Genomic DNA, 18618 nt, shown 5'->3' on the forward strand with positions numbered 1-18618 from the left:
CCCTGCCTCTGCCTCCCAAGTGCTGGAATTAAAGGCATGTGCCACCACTGCCTGGCTGGTGATTGTTTTTCAAGAGGAGAATGTTTCTTAAATCTTATAAAAATACTACAAAATTAATATACCTGTCACTTTATAATGTGTGGATGGAAGGCTCCTCTAAAATCCCTAGAATTGTACTGACTGGCCAACTTGTGGGCTAATATCAAGACTATTGTATCTCATATGTAGACACTAGATAGCCATATAATTAAAAGAATTTCCTGGGTTCTCCACAAACAGTGAGTGACTTCCATAGGCCTTCCCATTCCTGACAGTATGGACATCCGAGGCCTTCCTGATTCCTCTGGAAACCCATGAGATATAGTGAACAAATGGACAAGGCCCTGCTCTGTTGAAGCTGGCAGTCTAGTGGAGACAATGTTTTTTTAAAAAACAATTTAATATTTGATAGAAAAATATACTATCCATTGCCCACATAGCACAGTTCCACAAAGCAAAAACACAGAATGCAGTTGGGCCTCTTATTTCTAAGAAAACCCATCTTGATACTGCCCCCCTAAGCTACAGGAGAAAAGCCTGGGAGTTCTTAAGGACCTCAAAGAAAAACTGGGGTTGCATGAAAGCCTGGATTTCAAAAGCAGAGAGAAGGCAGATTATGCACAAGTAACAACCACCCCCTCACCAAGGCATCCATTCAACCTATCACATCTCTCTCTCTAAACCCTCGCTCCAAAGGCGAGGTTTAAACGCGTCTGGCTTCTGAACATATGTTGTTTTGTTTTGTTTTTCCAACTACACTTGAACTGAGAGAGGACAGCAGATGACAGGCCGGAGAGAGAAGCCCACCCGCCAAAGGGCACACCTCTCCCCGATTCTACCCGCCGAGAAGTCCGGGGTTGCCACCGCTCCCGACCTCCGGGAGTGTCTCAGCCTGCCCCAGGACCACCGCCACAGCCAAGGAGGGCGCCCCTTCCCCAGGCCTGGGTCCACGTTAACCGTGGCCCGACGTCACCAGACCACGGCGTGAGGAGGGGCTGCCCACGAGAGTGGCCGGCCAGCCCGAGCCTCGTGGGGCCAGGATGGCCCGCGGCCCGGGGTCGGGAGCCACCTCACCCACGCCTTGCCACCAGCGGAGGCCCGCGGTCGTGAGGCCCGGCGCTCCACCCCAGGACCGGTGGGCCCCCACAGGGCGCAGCCCCGGCTCCCGTCCATCAGGACGTGAGGCCGGTACCTGAGAGAGAGCGGAAGAGGCGCGCGGCCGACAGCAGCAGGTAGCAGAGGCACGACGCGATCATGGCCGGCCGCCTGCCCGCGCCGCCGCCCCTCCACACCGCCGCACACCGGTCTCCCTCTGTTCGGCCCCGCCCCGCGCCGCCCTGGCTCCGCCCCCACGCTGCCCAGGCTCCGCCTCGAGCCGCCCAGGCTCCTCCTCCACACCGCCCAGGCCCCGCCCCAGGTCAGCGCTTCAACAACAACTTTATTGGAAGTAAAGGGAAGGATGTTGCGAAGGGAGGGGCTGCCTTAGAAGGCCCCGGCTTCCTTGGCAACGGAGCAGCCAAGAGTGAAACCCCTCAGTCTGTATGCTAACTTTAAAAGTTCATTTAAATAAATATGAATAATAAAACTAAGGGGCTCGTTGGAGGCTCTAAAATTTCTTTAAGAGCCCACTGTTTTAGTCTCACTTCTGCCACTAACTAGGCGGGGAACAGCATATGCCCTTTTTGACCCTTCCCTCATCTGTAATAGGAAGGCCTGCACTTTTCACCAAGACTTCTGACCATAACTTCTGTAACTAGCCCTTCTATGCCAAGAGGACAGGGAGCAAGTTCTTCATTCCCACACCTCTCCCTGCCTTCACTGTTCCCCAGCTCAGATTCTAGGTCACAAATGGAGTCTTCCCATGCTTTGAACACGTAAGATTTTTACTTCCTCCACCAGTTCCAAAAGGGTTATGGAGGAAAAGTGTGTCCCATTGGGAAAGAAGAAAGCGGGGGAGGGAGGGCTCTACAAGATCAGGCACCAAAACTGAATGCTGGCTAGTGTGTTTATCATGAGGTAAAGATGATGTGGCCCATTGGAATGGAAGGAGGTGCTCCTCAATACCAGGGACCAAGTCTGGCTGGCGGTGTGTTCATCCTGTATCTTATTGGGCCTAATACTTGGTCAGTGTTACCAACTAGTTTGAATAAGATGGTCCCTATCGGCCTCCAGCATTTGAATACTTGGTCTCTAGTTGGTGGCTATTTGGGGGAGGATTAGGATGTATGGCCTTGCTGGAGGAAGTATGGCGTCACTGGAGGCTGGCCTCTGGGGTCTTTAAAGACTGACAGTTTGTTCTCTTTGCTGCTTTTGCAGCTTGAGATGTGAGCCCTCAGCTCCCATTCTACCACATGCCTGCTGCCTGAGGCCTCTGCTCTGACCTCGTGGGCTCTGTCTGTCTGGAACTGTAAGCTTCAAATGAACCCTTCCTTCTGGAAATTGACTTGGTCATGATGTTTATCACAGCAATAGGAAACTAAAGCTGGGCATGGTAGGCCGCTCTGGAGACAGAGGCAGGTGGCTCTCTTGAGTTCCAGCTTAGCCAGAGCTACAAAGACCTTGTCTCAAAGTAAATTATAAAGCAGCAGTCACATAGAAGGGACTAATGATTGGATGAAGAGTTTGTCACTTAAATGAATGCCAGTGCTTCCGTCAAGTCCGTGCTAACCAAAGACCTCTTTGAATTTCTCTTCCCCCATCCATTATCCTCAGTCTTCTGCCTCAGCCGTGATCTAAGGAAGGAAGGACCACACTGCACACCCAGTTTCAGTACCCAATGTCTGAGCTGTGCCATTTCCAATTTGTGGCTGGATCCTTGGCTGTTCAGGGAAGCCTTCCGGGGAGTCACCAGATCCTGGACCAGCTGGATACATCATAACACTGAAGGGCTAAGAGGAAGAAAGAAAGAGTCAGTGATGTGACCTTCCTGAGATTTCCCCCTCATTATCTGCTTGCAGCAGCAGCAGCAGCAGCAACACTCACCCCTTTACCTGAGATACAACTCTGGCAATCTGAAGGCTAGGAAGCCCAAGTCAGCATGCAACCACTAGTATTACCTAAGGAACCCCAAGGTCAAGCCGACTCCTTCAACATGGCTTAAGTAAACTCTCCACCTTCTCCAAGATCTATCTGCATGTCCAAGTTCCAAATAAGACCATAAATCAATGACAATGCTCTTTGCAAAGCAATGGTTCTCCCATCTACTTTGAAAATGTCTTAAAAGTTCAGACGTCCAGACCTTTCTTCCAGAAGTCTGCTTCACAGGGCTGAGGCAAAGCTGTTAGACACTCATCAAGTTGTTTTGAGATAGGAAGCTTTGGGAGCTGGAGAGATGGCTGAGAGGTTAAAAGTACTGGTTGTTCTTCCAGAGGTCCTGAGTTCCATTCCCAGCAACCACATGGTAGCTCATAACTATCCGTAATGAAATCTGGTGCCCTCTTCTGCTGTGCAGGGACACATGCAGTTAGAACACTGTGTACATAACAAATCTAAACAAACAAACAAAAATTTGACATAGAAACCTTCTGTTGAAAGAGCCAGCCTCACCAGGGCTGCTCAGGACACAACTGAGGACACAGGTATGGCCAGCTAATTGCCAACACACACTTTCAGAAGCTTTCCTTGGAGTCAGGGAAGCTAAGTTTCCCTCTTTGTTTCCTGGTTTATAATTACAATTGGTCAGTTTTATTCAAGAGACTCCCAAAATGTTACGGGCTGTTGCTGTTGCCCTGTTGCTGTCTGTTTTCCCCAGACATGGAAAATAAATCTCTATTGCTGATGACACCATGCACTTCAGACACAGAACCTGGAGGACCTGAGCTGGATCTGACCTGAAAGCCTCCTCTCCAAAGACTAGTTTCCATGGTACCACAAGGCACCATGCAAGCGTCCAAGGAGGAAGGCAACCAATAGTCCTACACAGTTAATGACACCTATGAACCACAATTCCTCACCCAAAGGAAAACTACAAGCAGCATTGTCTGTGTTCAGCTTCAACTTCTCAGAACTAATCTGAGGGATGAGCCTTGCAATTTGTCTCAGCTATGATAACAACAATGGCAGTTAGAGGAGCACATGCCTTCTTCATTAGCATAGCTTCAAGGTGCATATACTGTCTAAAAGGGGAAGAAATAGGTTTTGCTATACTTTGAAGAATTCAACTTGGTACATGTGGAAGTCAATTGCCTATAACTTTTTTGCTATACTTCTTCCAGTTACCTTCAGGAGTGCAGAAGTTACTGACTAAAGCCTGGAGAGTGCTGCCCAATCCAACAAATAATGTGAATCACGTGTGTGGTTTAAATGTTTTTGTAGGGATCTGAAGAGACAGGGCAGTAGTTAAGAGCATTGCCTGCTCATCCAGAGGACATGCCATCTATATGGCAGCTCACAACTGACTATAACTCCAGTTCCAGGGGATCAAATGCCCTCTTCCAGCCTCTGTGGTCACCTGACACATAAAATGCACATACATACATGGAAATAAAACATCCATGAACATAAAATAGCAATAATAGTAATTTTTTAACTTATATTAGAGGGAACCAGAGAGATGAGTCAGCAGTTAAGAGCGTTGACTGCTCTTCCAGAGGATAAGGGTTCAATTCCCAGCTCACAGTAATTTATAATATCCCTCTTCTGGCCTCTGAAGGCATCAGGCATATGGTACACAGCTATGGCACCCATACACATAAAATAAAAGAAAAAGAAAAAAAATGTATCCTAGAGACTTGAGGGTGTAACTTGGTGGTAAAGTGTTTGCCTAGCATGTATGAGGCTTTAGATTCAATCCTCAGTACAGAAAACAAAAGTAATATCAAAAGTAAACATGTGGGCTTGGATATAGCTCAGTAATAGATCAGTTGTCTAGTATGAATAAGACCTATATTTATCTGGGTGGTAGTGATGCACACCTTTAATCCCAGCACCTGGGAGGTAGAGGCAGGTGGATCTTTGAGTTCAAGACCAGCCTCATTTACAGAGAGAGTTCCAAGACAGCCAAGGCTACACAGAGAAATCCTGTCTCAAAACAAACAAACAAAAAAGATGCTGTATTTAGTACCAAGCATTACACAAAAGAAATGAAAACGTAAGTAAATAAGTAAATAAAGCAAGTGAAATTAGTTTTAATAATCTTTAATTCAACCCTATAAATTAAAAATATTAACCTACAGTATATATTTTAAATGAGGGTTTTTTAATATTTATTTTTGTACTGAGTCTTTGAAATCTAGCATGTATGTTAGCCAGATATCATTTTTCAATTTGAAGTAGCCACAATGAGACTTGAAGAGATACAATGAGTTAGTTCGTGGCTTCCCCATTGAATCTGCACAGGTCTAGCGAGCTAGCTCAGCGTCTCTGATAGGATAGGCTAAAAAGCATTGCCTCTTTGACTTTCTTGATAAAAATTTTGCTTCTTATCCAGGTGGTGATGGCACACACCTTTAATCCCTTTACTTGGAAGGCAAAGACAGGTGGATCTCTGTGAGTTTGTGGCCAACCTAGTCTACAAAGCAAGTTGCAGGACAGCCAGAGCTACACAGAAAAATCCTGTCTCAACAAAACAAAAACCTCTCACAATTACTGACTAGATATTCCCAAATGATCCAAATTAGGGTTAGTGTATGCATTCACTCTTTCAGTCACTGAGTCATGAGAACCGGGCTTCCATTAGACATGTCTCAAGTTCAATGTGTTCGGCAGCTTCTCATGTCTGTCCTCTTTCTTTCTACCTCAGGAGACCAGCTCCCCATCAACCTTTGAGAAGTGGAACCACCAGGAATAAACTCCTCCATGCTATCACAACAGTGTGTGAAACAAGATCCTGAGCCAACCTTCCCCTTTCCTCCAACACAGTGGCTGGCCCTTCTGCCAAACTCAGGACTCGCTAACCCCTCCTCCCAGAGACGACATCCCCCACCCCTTTCCCACTGAGTTCTCACGTCAGCTCTTAGGCATGTTCAGTCACCCTTACACTGTGGCACTTATGGCCCCCTCTGGCAATCCCTCTGCCTTCCCATCTCTCCTCCGGGGCCAGCTCTGCTGTCTGTATCTTTACCTCTCATTTGCATGCATGTCTCATAAACACAGCTTCCATCCCTCCACTGAGCCCACCACTCTAAAGTTCCCTCTGCCTTCCCTTGAGGACATTGAAGAGCTGTGAAAGCATACATCCAGGCCTTATTGGTTCCTAGCTACGAAGTGATTTCACATGCTTTCCCACCTTGGTTTTTCTGATGTTTGTTCTTCTATCTCTGCGGTCAGTCTGTCCCTCTGCCTTCACTCTGTCCCTCTGAGCACCCTTCTGTCACTGGTGCTGTGCCTAGGACTTCACTTTCAGCCTCTTTTCTCCTACCCCACAGTCTCTCCTTCGAGAAATTTCTACCACTTTAATAGCTTCAAATTCTATTTGTGTAAGAAGGCTCTCACACATGAGGGTTTTTGTGGAGCAAAGGATTCAGTTTCTCATTTATTTGTTCATTCATTTATTTTTGTGACAAGGTCTCATGTATCCAAGGCTGGCCTCAAACTCACTATGTAACCTAGGATGACCTTCAACTTCAAGATCTCCTACCTCTGCCTCCTAAGTGCTGAGATTACTGGAGCGAGTCACCACATCCAGGTTTATGCATTGCTGGGATTCAAACCCAGAGACTGGCAACATACATTCTAGCAAAGCACTCTACCAATTGAGCATCCATGGCCCTCATGTCTAGTTTTCCCCAAGTTTGTTTCCTGACGCATAGACAATCCTTCTGCCTACAATCCTCTTCAATGGATGTCCCAGGGATAACTCACATACTCAACATGCTTAAAGTGCACTCATTACCTCCAACAAACCCCACAAACCTCACTGTTCCAGTTTCCTTATCTTTAAAAAAAACAAGCACTTCCTGAGTTACCCTGCTCTTCTATCTTTTCTCTTTTTCTTGTATTTCTGAGCTCACTGGGGTCCAAGTGGTCTGATTTCTTTTGAGTCTAATCAACCCACCTCATCCTTCATCCCCTCTTAACTGGTACTGATCCCCTTCCTAGCTTTAATCCATGGTGCATAGTGCAGCCAGAGCATGCTTTCCACTGTGCAAGACCCACTAGGTCATTCTATTGCTTAAAGGCTTTTCTGCAAAGCTGTCTATGTGTCAAGATGCAAAGCTGTCCCAGCTCCTTTCTCAGCATGTCCTTTTCCAATGGGACTCATACACTGGCCTTAACATGCTGCGATGGCTTTGTACATGCTTTTCTTTGTCAGCCATAAACACTCCTCCCCACCCTCATTGCCTGGCTGCTGTCTAGTGGACATTTCCGGCCTAGGCATCTTTTCTTCGAGAGTCTCAGATCTCCACCACTCACATAGCACACAGTACTGCCCCCGGTACAGACCTGAAGTCCCTTAGCATTCTTCCACTCTGGGCTCAATTATCCATTCATCTGCGCCCTTCAGTAGACAGCATACACCCTGAAGTCCACTCTCTTACCCCCTTCACCCTGCCCAGTGCCATCACTGAATGTGGTTTGGATATGGAATGTCCATTCCCTTATGCTCCTTAGTTTGAACTTTGTTCCCAACTGGTGTTGCCAGTCTGGAAGGCTGTAGTGCCTTTAGGAGGTGGGACCTAACTATAGGAAGTGTATCACCGGAGGTTGGCCTTGAGATTTTTATGGCTAGCCCCCTTTTCCTGTCCACTCTCTGCTCCCTGACTGCAGGCACAATGTGATCAGGCTCTTCACACTCCTGCCAAATGCCTTCCCTGCCATAATGTACTATATCTATTCTTGAACTGTGAGCCAAATAAACCCTTCCATCCTTAATCTGTTCCTACCAGGTATTTTTGTCACAGCAAGGAGACAAGTAATTAATTCCACACATACCCCCATATTTGAAATCTTGCCATTTAAAACTATCATTTGAAAAATTCTAGGGCTAGGGAGATAGCTTAGTGGGCAAGAATAATGGCTTGAGTTTGGATCCCCAGCACCCACATAAAAATCCCAATGTATCAGTGCACTCCTGTAATCCCAACGCTGTTAGGATTCTGGGGGTCACTAGCCAATCAGTGAGCTCCAATTTCAGTGAGAGTCCTGTATCCAAAAACAAAACAAAACTGGTGGGAATGGGGCTGGGGAGATGGTTCAGTGTTGAGAGCATACAGTGCTCTTACAGAGGACTTGGTTTCCAGTACCCACATCAGGAACCTCAAAACCACCTATAATTCTGGCTCCAGAAGATCTGATGCCCTCTTTTGTCCTTCAAGGACACTGCACTCACATGTACAAATCTACACACACACACACACACACACACACACACACACACACACACACACGTTTTGAAAAGATGGAAAGCAATAGAGCATTAACCTCTGGTCACATACACACGCATTACAACATCAACAACATCAATAAATCCCAAGCCAGACATGATTGCACACACTTGTTATACCAGTGCTTAGGAGGCAGAGTCACGGTAAACACTATGAGTTCAAAGTCAACCTGAGTTACATAGCAAAACCTGTATCAAAAATTTTGATTTGCATAAAATCTGACATCATTACAACCAACACTTTTATTCCTTTCTTAGGTTGTGTTTCCTTTTAATGTGGTTTCTGCTAATCCTCCCTTTAATCCAATGGTTCTCAACCTGTGGTTCAAGACCTCTAGTGGTTGCATATCAGATACCCTGCATGTTAAACATTTGCATTATGATTAATAACAGTAGCAAACTTATAAAGTAGCAACAAAACTAATTTTATGTTTGGGGTCACTACAATGTGAGGACTGTATTAAAGAATCACAGCATTAGGAAGGTTGAGAATCACTACTTTAATCCCTTTGTCTCTATTCTTTTCCCTCTAAGAAACTGAACTTCCCTTTCTGGATCACCCTATCTAATGCTCTTTCTTAAAGAACCAGATAGGATGTAGTTCGGGCTTTCTAGAGTTCTGAAAGAAGTCATAACCATGCCTAAAGTGGTCTGAAATAAGTGTGTCAACAAAACTTTATAAAAACAAGCAGGGTCCAGATTTAACCAGTACACTACACTGTTTCCCAGTCCTGCAATACACCACTTGAGCTCAACCTTTCTTAGCTAAGAACTACAGTTGCCCCAGAGAGAAACAACCTTGTTTTATTGAAACACAGAAATCCCTGCACAGGCAGCATGGGGTCTAAAGCCAGACAGAGTCCACTTACATCCCCACTTGGTCACCTACTAGCATTGTGACCTTGGACCAGTTACTCAACCCTTCTGTCAGTCTCATCTGCAAAATGGGAATAATGGAGGTGTTGAGCAGCTGAAATGCATGAAGTCATCTAAAAGTTCATGGAGCAGAGTGTGGCGCTTACCGAGCTATATAAATGCTAACACATGGGACACAAAGGACTCCCTCACTGGTGAGCAGAAACTCCAGTAATGAAGAAGAAAATCGGGATTGAGGGATGTCTCCATTAAGAGTACTGAGATGGCCATTCTTGGTTGTCAACTTGACTATCACTGTAAATCCCTCAACGGTCTACCCAGTGACTTGTGTTTTTAGTACTTGTGATGGCTATTCCAGATGTAATCAAGCTGAGAGCCAAGAATATCCATCACAAGTACTCACTGTAAAAGCAAGAGGACCTGAGCTCTAACCCCAAGCATTTACATGAAAACCAGGCATGGTCATGCATGCCTGTAACCCCAGTGTTGGGAGGCTGGTCCTGGGAGCTTGCTGGCCAGCCAATCTAGCCCCAAACAAAACAAACCATCAAGATTCAGATTCAGTGAAAGACCCTGGCAAAACAAACAACAGTGGGGGCTGGAAAGATTACTCAGTAGTTAAGAGCATAGACTGCTCTTTCAGAAGACCCAGATTCCATTTCCAGCCTCAATAAGGCATCGATCTGTAACTCCAGTTCCAAAAGACACAGTGCCCTCTTCTGGCCTTTTCATGCCTGCCCTACCCAGGCATGCAAGCAGTGCATGCATAGACACCCATGCAGATAAAACACCCTTAACACATAAATAAAATAAAATAAAATGGAAGGCAATAGAGGAAGACTCCTGAAGTTACCCACTCTGTCCTCTGCATGCTTATGTGAGGGCACAGAGAGAGAGAGACAGAGACAGAGACAGAGAGAGAGGAAGAAAGAAGGGAGGGAGGGAGGGAGGAAGGGAGGGAGGGAAGGAGGAAGGGACAAGTGAAGATTATCTTCTTTTTGTTGGTGCATTTGGGTTAAGGATAGTGCCACAGCACACACTTAGAAATCAAGGATAGCTTTCAGGATTCCATCCTCCCCTTCCACCATGTGGGGCCCAAGGATCTAACTTAGCTCCATCAGGTTTGGTGGCAAGAGCTACTAACCACTGAGTCATCTTCATGGCCCAATTATCATTCTCTTTGTATTTGACATCTTGCCCTAGAAGGTGATCCTCTCTGACTTATTCTGAAATCATAGCGCCCTCCTCTTTGAATTGCCTGCAGCATCAATTCATCTCCAGGTGCCCTCAGGCCTACCTCCAAGCGTTGTAGGGCACTGACTCACAAACTAGTCATTTAAAGCCCAGTGGTTTAACTAGATTGTACAATGCAGCCTCCTGAGGTTTTGTTTTTGTTTGAAACCAGTAGTTCAAGCTGACCTTGAACTTGTGATCCTCCCAACTCTGCCTCCTGGGTATTGGGATGACAGGCAAGTGCCACCAGCCCTGGTTGGTTATGACACAAAACAAAAGGAACACAATTTCAACAGTGAATGAAAATGATGAAAACACTCACATGAGAAGAGAGGAGTCCTTTCAGTGGCTGTGCTGAGACAATCAAGCATGCACGTGTGCAAATGACTCTCTACCTCCTGCACAAAGATCAACTCAAAAGCCTGATGACCTGAGTTCAATCCCCAGAACCTACGTAAAAGTGCAGCTGTGGTGGTGTGCATCTGTAACTCTGGCACTCCTGTGGGAGAATTGGCCTGTCTCGTGGACCAGCCATCCTGGAGTACACAACATACAACACAACACAGAGACAAGAAGCAGGCCTCACACACAAGATGGAAGAAGAGAACTGACTAGCGGCGTCCTACACTTACACACCTGTAACCGTATTTTACCAAGCCAGATTGTTGGATCTTCATCTTGTAAATAACAAAAAAGGGGACTTTCGCCCACCCACCCTCCCCCATCTTCCAGCCACTGACCTGTTGATGCCCTGAAGTCTTAATCAAGGAGCAGCAGACAGGCCCTCAGGTCCTCCCGACACCACACTGCAAGTGAACGTCAGCTCCTCATGTGAACACAGCTGAGCGTGGGAATCCTGGCCGAGTGTGGGAATCCCGGCTGAGCGTGGGAATGCTGGCCTCAAGTTAAACAGCCTAGCAGTTTGGCTTGAACAGTGCTGTGGCAGCAATAAACCGTATTGATAGAACATATGCTTTGTGGTGCTTTGCTTTTGTCCTTCTGCTCCAAGGTTGAGGACGCTCTCCCAAGGGTGCAAGCAAAAAAAAGAACTGGGTAGAAGAAATCTGACTTCACCCATCACTGAAATACTTTGTACCTGAAGCGCAGCCACCTTGAGAGAAAAACATGGTGGCGGCGCTCCACAGTCACCTGATTAAGAGCCTTGGGTTTGGTGCTGACTCAGAAGGAAATAGGCTGTCGCTAAGAGGGCCCCCCACAGCACCCAAGCACTCACAGCCAAGCCTGGGCTTGGACCCAGCGAACATATGAGAAAAGGTGACCACCAGAGCCACCAAGAGGGCGGGAGGCCTGCCGTTGCCGGGTCCACCCTCAAGGATCACAATGACTACATGAGATCATGGAATGTTGGAGTTAAAAGGGAAGTAGCTCTTATGTCACAAAGTCATAAATGGGTGGGCATCCTTTTTGACCAGGGTCCAGGGAAATAGAGCTCTACCATTGCCCCCAATGAGCCCCAAGTCTAGCTACCTCCCCCAGACAAAATTGGAGGCAAATCCATGCTTGCCAGATTCCCACCAAAGCCGGCTCTCCTCCAAGCTTGCTGGGATGAAAAAATAGCTACAGGTTCCTTTTGGATTCGCCCTGGATAGGGCAGTGCACATAGTTTGAAAGAGAGCTGAATGGACAGGTGTGCATCTTAGGGAAGCAGCCACCAGGGGACAAGAAGCTGTCACCAGCCCCCAAGAGAGTCCTGCCAGCATGGACGATGATGATGAAGAGCCTCTTGAGTCTGATACCAAAGGTGAAAAGGTCCCCATCTCTCTCCCTTCCCAGAGCCAGAGTAGTGTCCAGTGATCAGGTAGCTCTCCCCACCCCCAACCCAACAACCCTTCTCCCTCTGCTGAGTCTCTGCAATGGAGATGATGTATTACATTATCGGCAGGGTTTAGAAACCACTCAAATATAGCAAGTTGTGATGTTGGACTTGGCTCTTACGAGCTCTAGCCAATGTCAACTTCCATTTTGTAGATTGGTTGACATCACATTGATAGTTAGAAATCAGCCATATTTGGAATGTTTATACGGCATGAATTGGCTGACAGTTGTTAATTTGCTAGCATCCCCTTCGTGGAGTGGAATTCTAGGAATTCTAAAGCTGAGGGCCTGAAGAGATGGATCAGCACTTGAAGCTTTCTGCTCTTCGTTCTTCAGGAGAACTTTAGTTCCCAGGGACTTACAGTAACCTGTAATGCCAACTCCCGGGGACTTGATGCCCTCTTCTGGCCTCCACAGGCACTGCAAGCACACACACACACACACACACACACACACACACACACACACACACACACAAGCTGTACTCCTCCCAGCAGACATTTCCTTCTTTCTCTCCTTTCTTTCTCCCTTTCCTTTCTTTCCTGCCTCCCTCCCTTTCTTCTTGCCTTCCTTTCTTTTATTATTTGACTTATAAAGGAACTGAAACTCAGAAATGCACCCAGACAGGGCAGCAGTCTGGGCAGCTCAGTGGCTGAATGCTTCCGGACCACTGGGCTACTCAAATTACACGTCACATGGAAACTTGTCACAGAGACTTGGGGATGAATATTGGGACCTGGCTCTGTGAACGTAACTGAAGACACACGCCTACTTGGGATCATTAAGAAGTCTACCATCCTAGCATCTGAATTGTGAAAACCCAGGGTGGGAGGAGAGGGATACATAATGCTCAACCCACTAAAAGAGGAGATGGATAAAATTACCAGAGAATAAAAATGAATAAAACCAATAGGAGGGGGAGAGAGGAGGGTTGGGAGAGTAGGCTGGCCCTATCTGCTAGGCCTTTGGGAAGCGTAGTTGTAGCTTCCTGAACCACTGAGGCCTGATGCTGCCAGAGGTTTCAGGAATCCACCGCTCAGTGGCCCAGTGCACAAACCATATCCAACAAGTCCAAGAGCCAGTGTGAAGGAGACCCTGTTGCTCTCTCCAGAGCTTCAGCCAGTGAAGACAAGCATGCTTAATCATAGCAGTGAACTTCAGAAGCTCAGGAGACATTGGCAAGCCCCTCCTTCATAGGCCCAGGAATGGTGGGACTTGAGGGAAGGGAAGCTAGGCCAACTTCTAGAAATCCAACTGTCTCCTCCCTGGAAAAGAACTCGGTCTCTCTCTCTCTCTCTCTCTCTCTCTCTCTCTCTCTCTCTCTCTCTCTCTCTCTTTTTTTTTGCATCCAATCCCACTTCCCACCTGTCCTGCCTTTCACTTACCTCCCGGAAGCACAGGGTGTGACCTGGAAGTACCTTTGGGACACACTTTTTTCACCACAAAAAAAAAAAAAAAAAAAAAAAAAAAAGACAGACTCAACAGCAGACCCCAAAATCCTTCCATGCAAATGATGAGGGAGGAGTGTGATCCAGGGCCCCACCAAAAGCAGGCTGACCGGGGAAGGGGACTGCAGATGTCCATTGACAAAGGACACCGGCCTCCACCAATTCCATGCGGAGGCCTTAAGAAGGGGGTTTCCCTGGCAGGGGTGCTATGTGAATCTATGGGACAAAGGCCACAGGCAGAACCTGGGAGGCAGAGACTAAGGGGAGTCTGTCGAAAGTGTCACCCAGAACGGGATGGGATTTCCTTCCAGATGATGCGGAAACTGCTTTAGCACTTCAGAACAGTGATGACGTCCTTTACTGCGAAGCTGAGGCCCCTCAGAGTGTCGAGAAAGAGAAACCCACCCGGGAGGATTCAGAAACCGACTTGGAAATTGAAGGTGAGGTAACATCTGACAAAAGGTGGGTGGCCAACCAGCTTCCTCAGGAACTGGAGAGATTTGGTTCCGCCAGAATGTTCCTCTCTGGCAGGCTGGAAGATGGGGACAGGAAGGCTCAGTTCTAGGCCACCTGTTGCTCCTGGTTGGCGGGATACAACACAGGACCTTCTGAGCAGGACCCACATCAGGTTGTTGTTAGGACCTAAACCAACACACAAAAGTTTCTGGTCTTTTACATCCCTCCCAGGTGATTTTTTTTGAAAAATGTGGTGTGTGTGATTGTGTGTGTGTGTGTGTGTGTGTGTGTGTGTGTGTGTGTGTACAAGAGTCCAGCTGCTTTCTCAGAGACCAGAGGCATCAGATACCCCTGGAGCCAAAGTACTTGCAGACCTCTTGACATGGGTTTCAGCCACTGGCTGAATTCAGGTTTTCTAAGTGTGTGCTGTCAGCCTATGAACTACCTCTCCAGCCCCACCCCACCTCACCCCACTCTACCCCGACCCATGTGACTCTCTTGCGATTTTGTTTTCATAACCCCAGAAAGCAGACTTGATTGCATCTTTTCTAGAATGTAAACAGGCTTAAAAACTGTGAGGGTCTCCTGAAACCACCAAGAGCTGCCAGGGCTCCATAAGCTGACGCCACGTTTGACCTGTCTTTGGCAGTCAGTATCCCATGCAGTACCCTGGTGTGTCCCTGCTGCCCTAACGCCATGACTTCCTGGTCACCTAAGAGTTCTTGTTTCTCCTGCTTCAGAGTCCCAAGCTTTATCGCAACAAATCAAGCATGCCTGGTTACCCCAGCTGATGGGGTTGATGCAGACACTCGGTTCTCACGAACAGTACCACCGGCATCCCTTTTTCCTCATTAGCCGCAAGGGGAGAGGTGCCGAGGGAAAAGAGGATCATTTGAGAGCATCTGTGAAATCTATGAAGCAAGGGGAGAAGGATGCAGGTCCCATTGGATGGGGGCAGCCTTCAGCTTTACAGGCTTAGTCCAGCCCAATTCAGCTTTACAGGCTTAGTCCAGCCCAAATCACCATCTTCTCTTGTTGCTTTTGTCCTATTGAGAAAGGGTTTCATGTAGTCCAGGCAGCCCTTGAATTCACTCGCTATATAGCCAAGAATGATCTTGACCTCACCCCAGTGCTGAGATTACTTCTATTTACCATTATCCCACCCTCTCGTGTATTCTTGAACACGTGTGGCAGTCAGTGGCTCTCAGGCCACATCAATAGAGGCGAGCAAAATGAACCTTTCCCCTAATGTCAGATTCTAAGACCAACCTACCAGTCAGCATGGAAATCCCCTCTTCTCCTCAGACCTCCTCCTCACTGCTCCCCAGCCACCCTGTGTCTCGGCTGTTGTTAATTCTGCTTTCTCTTTCTTTCTCTTTCTTTCTCTCTCTCTCTCTCTTTCTTTTGAGACAGGGTTTCTCTGAGTAGGCTAGGTTGTCCTGGAACTCACTCTGTAGACCAGGCTGACCTCAAACTCACAGAAATCCTCCTGCCTCTGCCTCCCGAATGCTGGGATTAAAGGCGTGTGCCACCACTGCCCAGCTGTTAATTCTGCCTTCAATTTTGCCTAGTTGGAAGACATGACAAAGAGCAACACTGAACGTTTTGCCTGAGGCTCCTTGTTCCATCTCATTTCCCCTTTATCCAGAAAGGCTTGATGCCCACTGTCCATGGACCAGGCTGGTCTGAAGTCTAAAGGAGCCCAAGGGCTTGCAATAGAGAGATGGGGTTTCTTGTTCTGTTAGTACTGATCAGCTGTGTGGAATCTATGTCTATATTTGTCACTGGGGACGTAGAGCCTAAGTGAGGAATTCCATCAGGATAGAAAAGCCCACAAAGGTGCAAGCTTGCTTGTTTTTGACTGATTTGGGCTAATTTCTTGCCTTGAGACTGTTACCAGAGTTGTTCATGTCAGGGCCCCAGTTGTTGATTGCCCAAACCCTGACAGCCTTAACTGGTTCAGCCTCTCCTCCACAATAGGTCAACTAAAGACACAATTAATAGTGAAAAGCAGAAAAGGGAGACTTACTTCCTATAACCATGTCATGAAGAGAAACAAAGAAATCCAGTAGCCCAACGCTGCCAAGTCCTTTGTCAGGACCCTGTCATAAGTTTGGGTTTAAATAGAGGGCAAGAGGTATGCATAGCTGGGCAATCCAAGGCCAGGTGTGGTACAGGTCACCATCAACATCTCTGCTTCTCTCCCCTTCAAGATGATCTGACTATCTGTCAGGGCCAGGTGAACTCTCTTTCCAGGAGAAACGCTCCTACCCCAGCTAGCACCAGGTTTCAACCTTTCCTTCTCCCTGCATGAGACCCCTGGTGAATTCTAATTTCTTAGGGTTCATTGTTTAAATAATCTGATAGCCAAAATGATGTATACAAGTGTTTCTTTTAAACAAAACAAAACAAAACTGGCCCTTCTCCAAATCTTTGACAAAGCTTTATTTGTGGCTCGCATTTTTTGTGGTGCTAGGGAATCAAGCCAAGGACTCATGTAGCCACGACCTCCTCACTCTACTGCCATGCTGTACCACTGGCCACAGCTTATGTTTTAAGAAGACTAGCTGGGGCTGGAGAGATGGCTCAGTGGTGAAGAGTATTGGTTGCTCTTCTAGAGGACCCAGGTTCAGTTCCTAGCACCCACATGCTGGCTTATAACCATCTCTAATACAAGGAAATCCAACACCTTCTTCTGGTCTCTATGGGCACCAGCAAACACATGGTGGACAGACATACATGCAGGCCAAATACCTGTACACAGATAATAATAATAAAAAGCAGTGCTAGTGAAACTAAGATTGAATTAGAGATTCCTTCAGTTGTCAAAAGTCAACAACTCTGGGCTACTGCTTGGCCCCAGTGTGGTCCAAAAGCAGACAAAAGGCCGGGGCCTGTAATGACCAGTCTTTGCATGTGGCCAGCCTAGGAAGGTGACCAAAGGCACCTTCCTGTTTCCTAAGAAGGCCTAGGACATAAAGCCACTGGCCTCTCCTCTTAACCAAAGGGATATGTCCATCTGGACATCTGAAGTTAGTGTCCCCTCTCTTCCCAAACTCCTGGCTCTGGGCTTGGAGTCTGCATGTAGGGCAGGGCTTCTTAAACTTTCCACTCACAATGTCTTCTCATCAGAGAAATTTTAATACAACCCTGGGAATCCCGTTCCCTCGGGCACTGGCTCTGTTGCTACCACCAAAAATAGTTTGTAATTAAATCTCTATCCTACTTATCAATAAGACTTGGGAGTCAGAGGCTGGAATGAAGACCTACTAGCTGGCCTTCTCTTTTACCTGGCATCTCCGAGAGAGAATATCCTTCTACTCCCCCATTCTCCCAAAAAACATGCTACACTAAGTCCCTCCCTACTACTTCCTGTGTGTCTGTAGTCTTCCAGACACCACCTGACTTTCTATGATTACCTTCTGTCAACTAGATGCTAACTAGGCCTCTTGACCCAAGGTTGATTTTATTTAATTAATGCAAATGCAAACTCAGGGTTCACAGTGTGATCAAATATTCTGCAACAAGTTAACACCTCAAACAGAAATTTTTAAAATCAAATATTGTAGCCAAGTGTGTTGTCACATGCCTTTAATCCCAGTACTTATGTGGCAAAGTTAGATAGATCTCTGGGCGTTCAAGGCCAGTCTAGTCTATATAGTAAGTTCTAGGACAGACAGGGCAGCTGCAAAAAAAAAAAAAATCACAAAAATTAAATAAAAATTCAAATATTTTTGTATTATAATGTAACACAATTGTGTTATAATCCAATCCAATGCAAAAATGTACTGAGTTGATATGTACATTCTGAGGAACAATGGTAGGGAAATATTGAAAGTCTCTGTCTTCCATAGTCAAACCACATGAGTTGCTTGGTTCTTTGCTTTTGCTTTGTTTTGTTTGGTTCCATTTGGGTTTTTGGTTTTTCAAGACAGGGTTTCTTCACTCCCTGACTGTTCTGGAACTTGCCACACTGGCCTGGAACTCAGAGATCCACCTGCCTCTGCCACCCCAGTACTGGAACTAAAGTTGTGTGCCACCATTGCCTAACTAAGACAAGTTTTTAAAATAGGAGGGAAACTTTGTATGTGCAGAAAAAAAAAAAAAAAACACTGTAGTTCATAATACAGAAGAATCTGGAGCCACAGCCCAGATGTTTTGGCAGCTGTGGTGTTGTGTAGTGCAACAGCATATAAAGTGCTAAGTGTGCAAGCTGTGTTCAGAATGGAGCTTGTGGTGAAGATGCCAGATGCCACATGGGCGAGCACAGCCAGAAACACAATTGTCATATGTGTGATTGTAAATTAACTTGTGCTCATGGCACCTTCAGAAACCTTTTCCTGTGGCCATTTCCTTGTGCCCCCCCCCACACACCCACATTTGATTACACTTTCCTGTATACCCATC

The 18618-nt window shown here is 46.7% G+C and overlaps 2 protein-coding genes across 6 annotated transcripts in view; one reads left to right on the forward strand and one right to left on the reverse strand.

Annotated features, from left to right (window-relative positions):
• Angel1 (angel homolog 1) overlaps positions 1-11743 on the reverse strand; it is a 31926-nt gene extending 20183 nt beyond the window's left edge. Inside the window, exons 1-2 of one of the 5 annotated variants that reach the window (XM_051196093.1) lie at positions 11212-11743; positions 2813-2927 (exon numbers count right to left, since the gene is read on the reverse strand). In XM_051196093.1, coding sequence (XP_051052050.1) covers positions 2813-2915 — 103 coding nt within the window. In that variant the 5' untranslated portion in view covers positions 2916-2927; positions 11212-11743. Of the gene's footprint in view, positions 1-862; positions 890-1231; positions 1370-2812; positions 2928-11211 lie in introns of those variants that run through there. The other 4 variants (XM_051196089.1, XM_051196090.1, XM_051196091.1 and 1 more) reach the window with 4 other exon arrangements.
• A 153-nt stretch (positions 11744-11896) lies between these two features.
• The window catches only part of Lrrc74a (leucine rich repeat containing 74A), a 64243-nt gene continuing 57521 nt past the window's right edge, over positions 11897-18618 (forward strand). The window contains exons 1-2 of the mRNA XM_051196162.1: positions 11897-12079; positions 14067-14195. Of these exons, the coding sequence (XP_051052119.1) occupies positions 11989-12079; positions 14067-14195 (220 nt within the window). The 5' untranslated portion in view covers positions 11897-11988. The remainder of the gene's footprint in view (positions 12080-14066; positions 14196-18618) is intronic.

This window comes from Phodopus roborovskii, unplaced genomic scaffold (assembly GCF_943737965.1).
Source record: "Phodopus roborovskii unplaced genomic scaffold, PHOROB, whole genome shotgun sequence".
Taxonomy (NCBI): domain Eukaryota; kingdom Metazoa; phylum Chordata; class Mammalia; order Rodentia; family Cricetidae; genus Phodopus; species Phodopus roborovskii.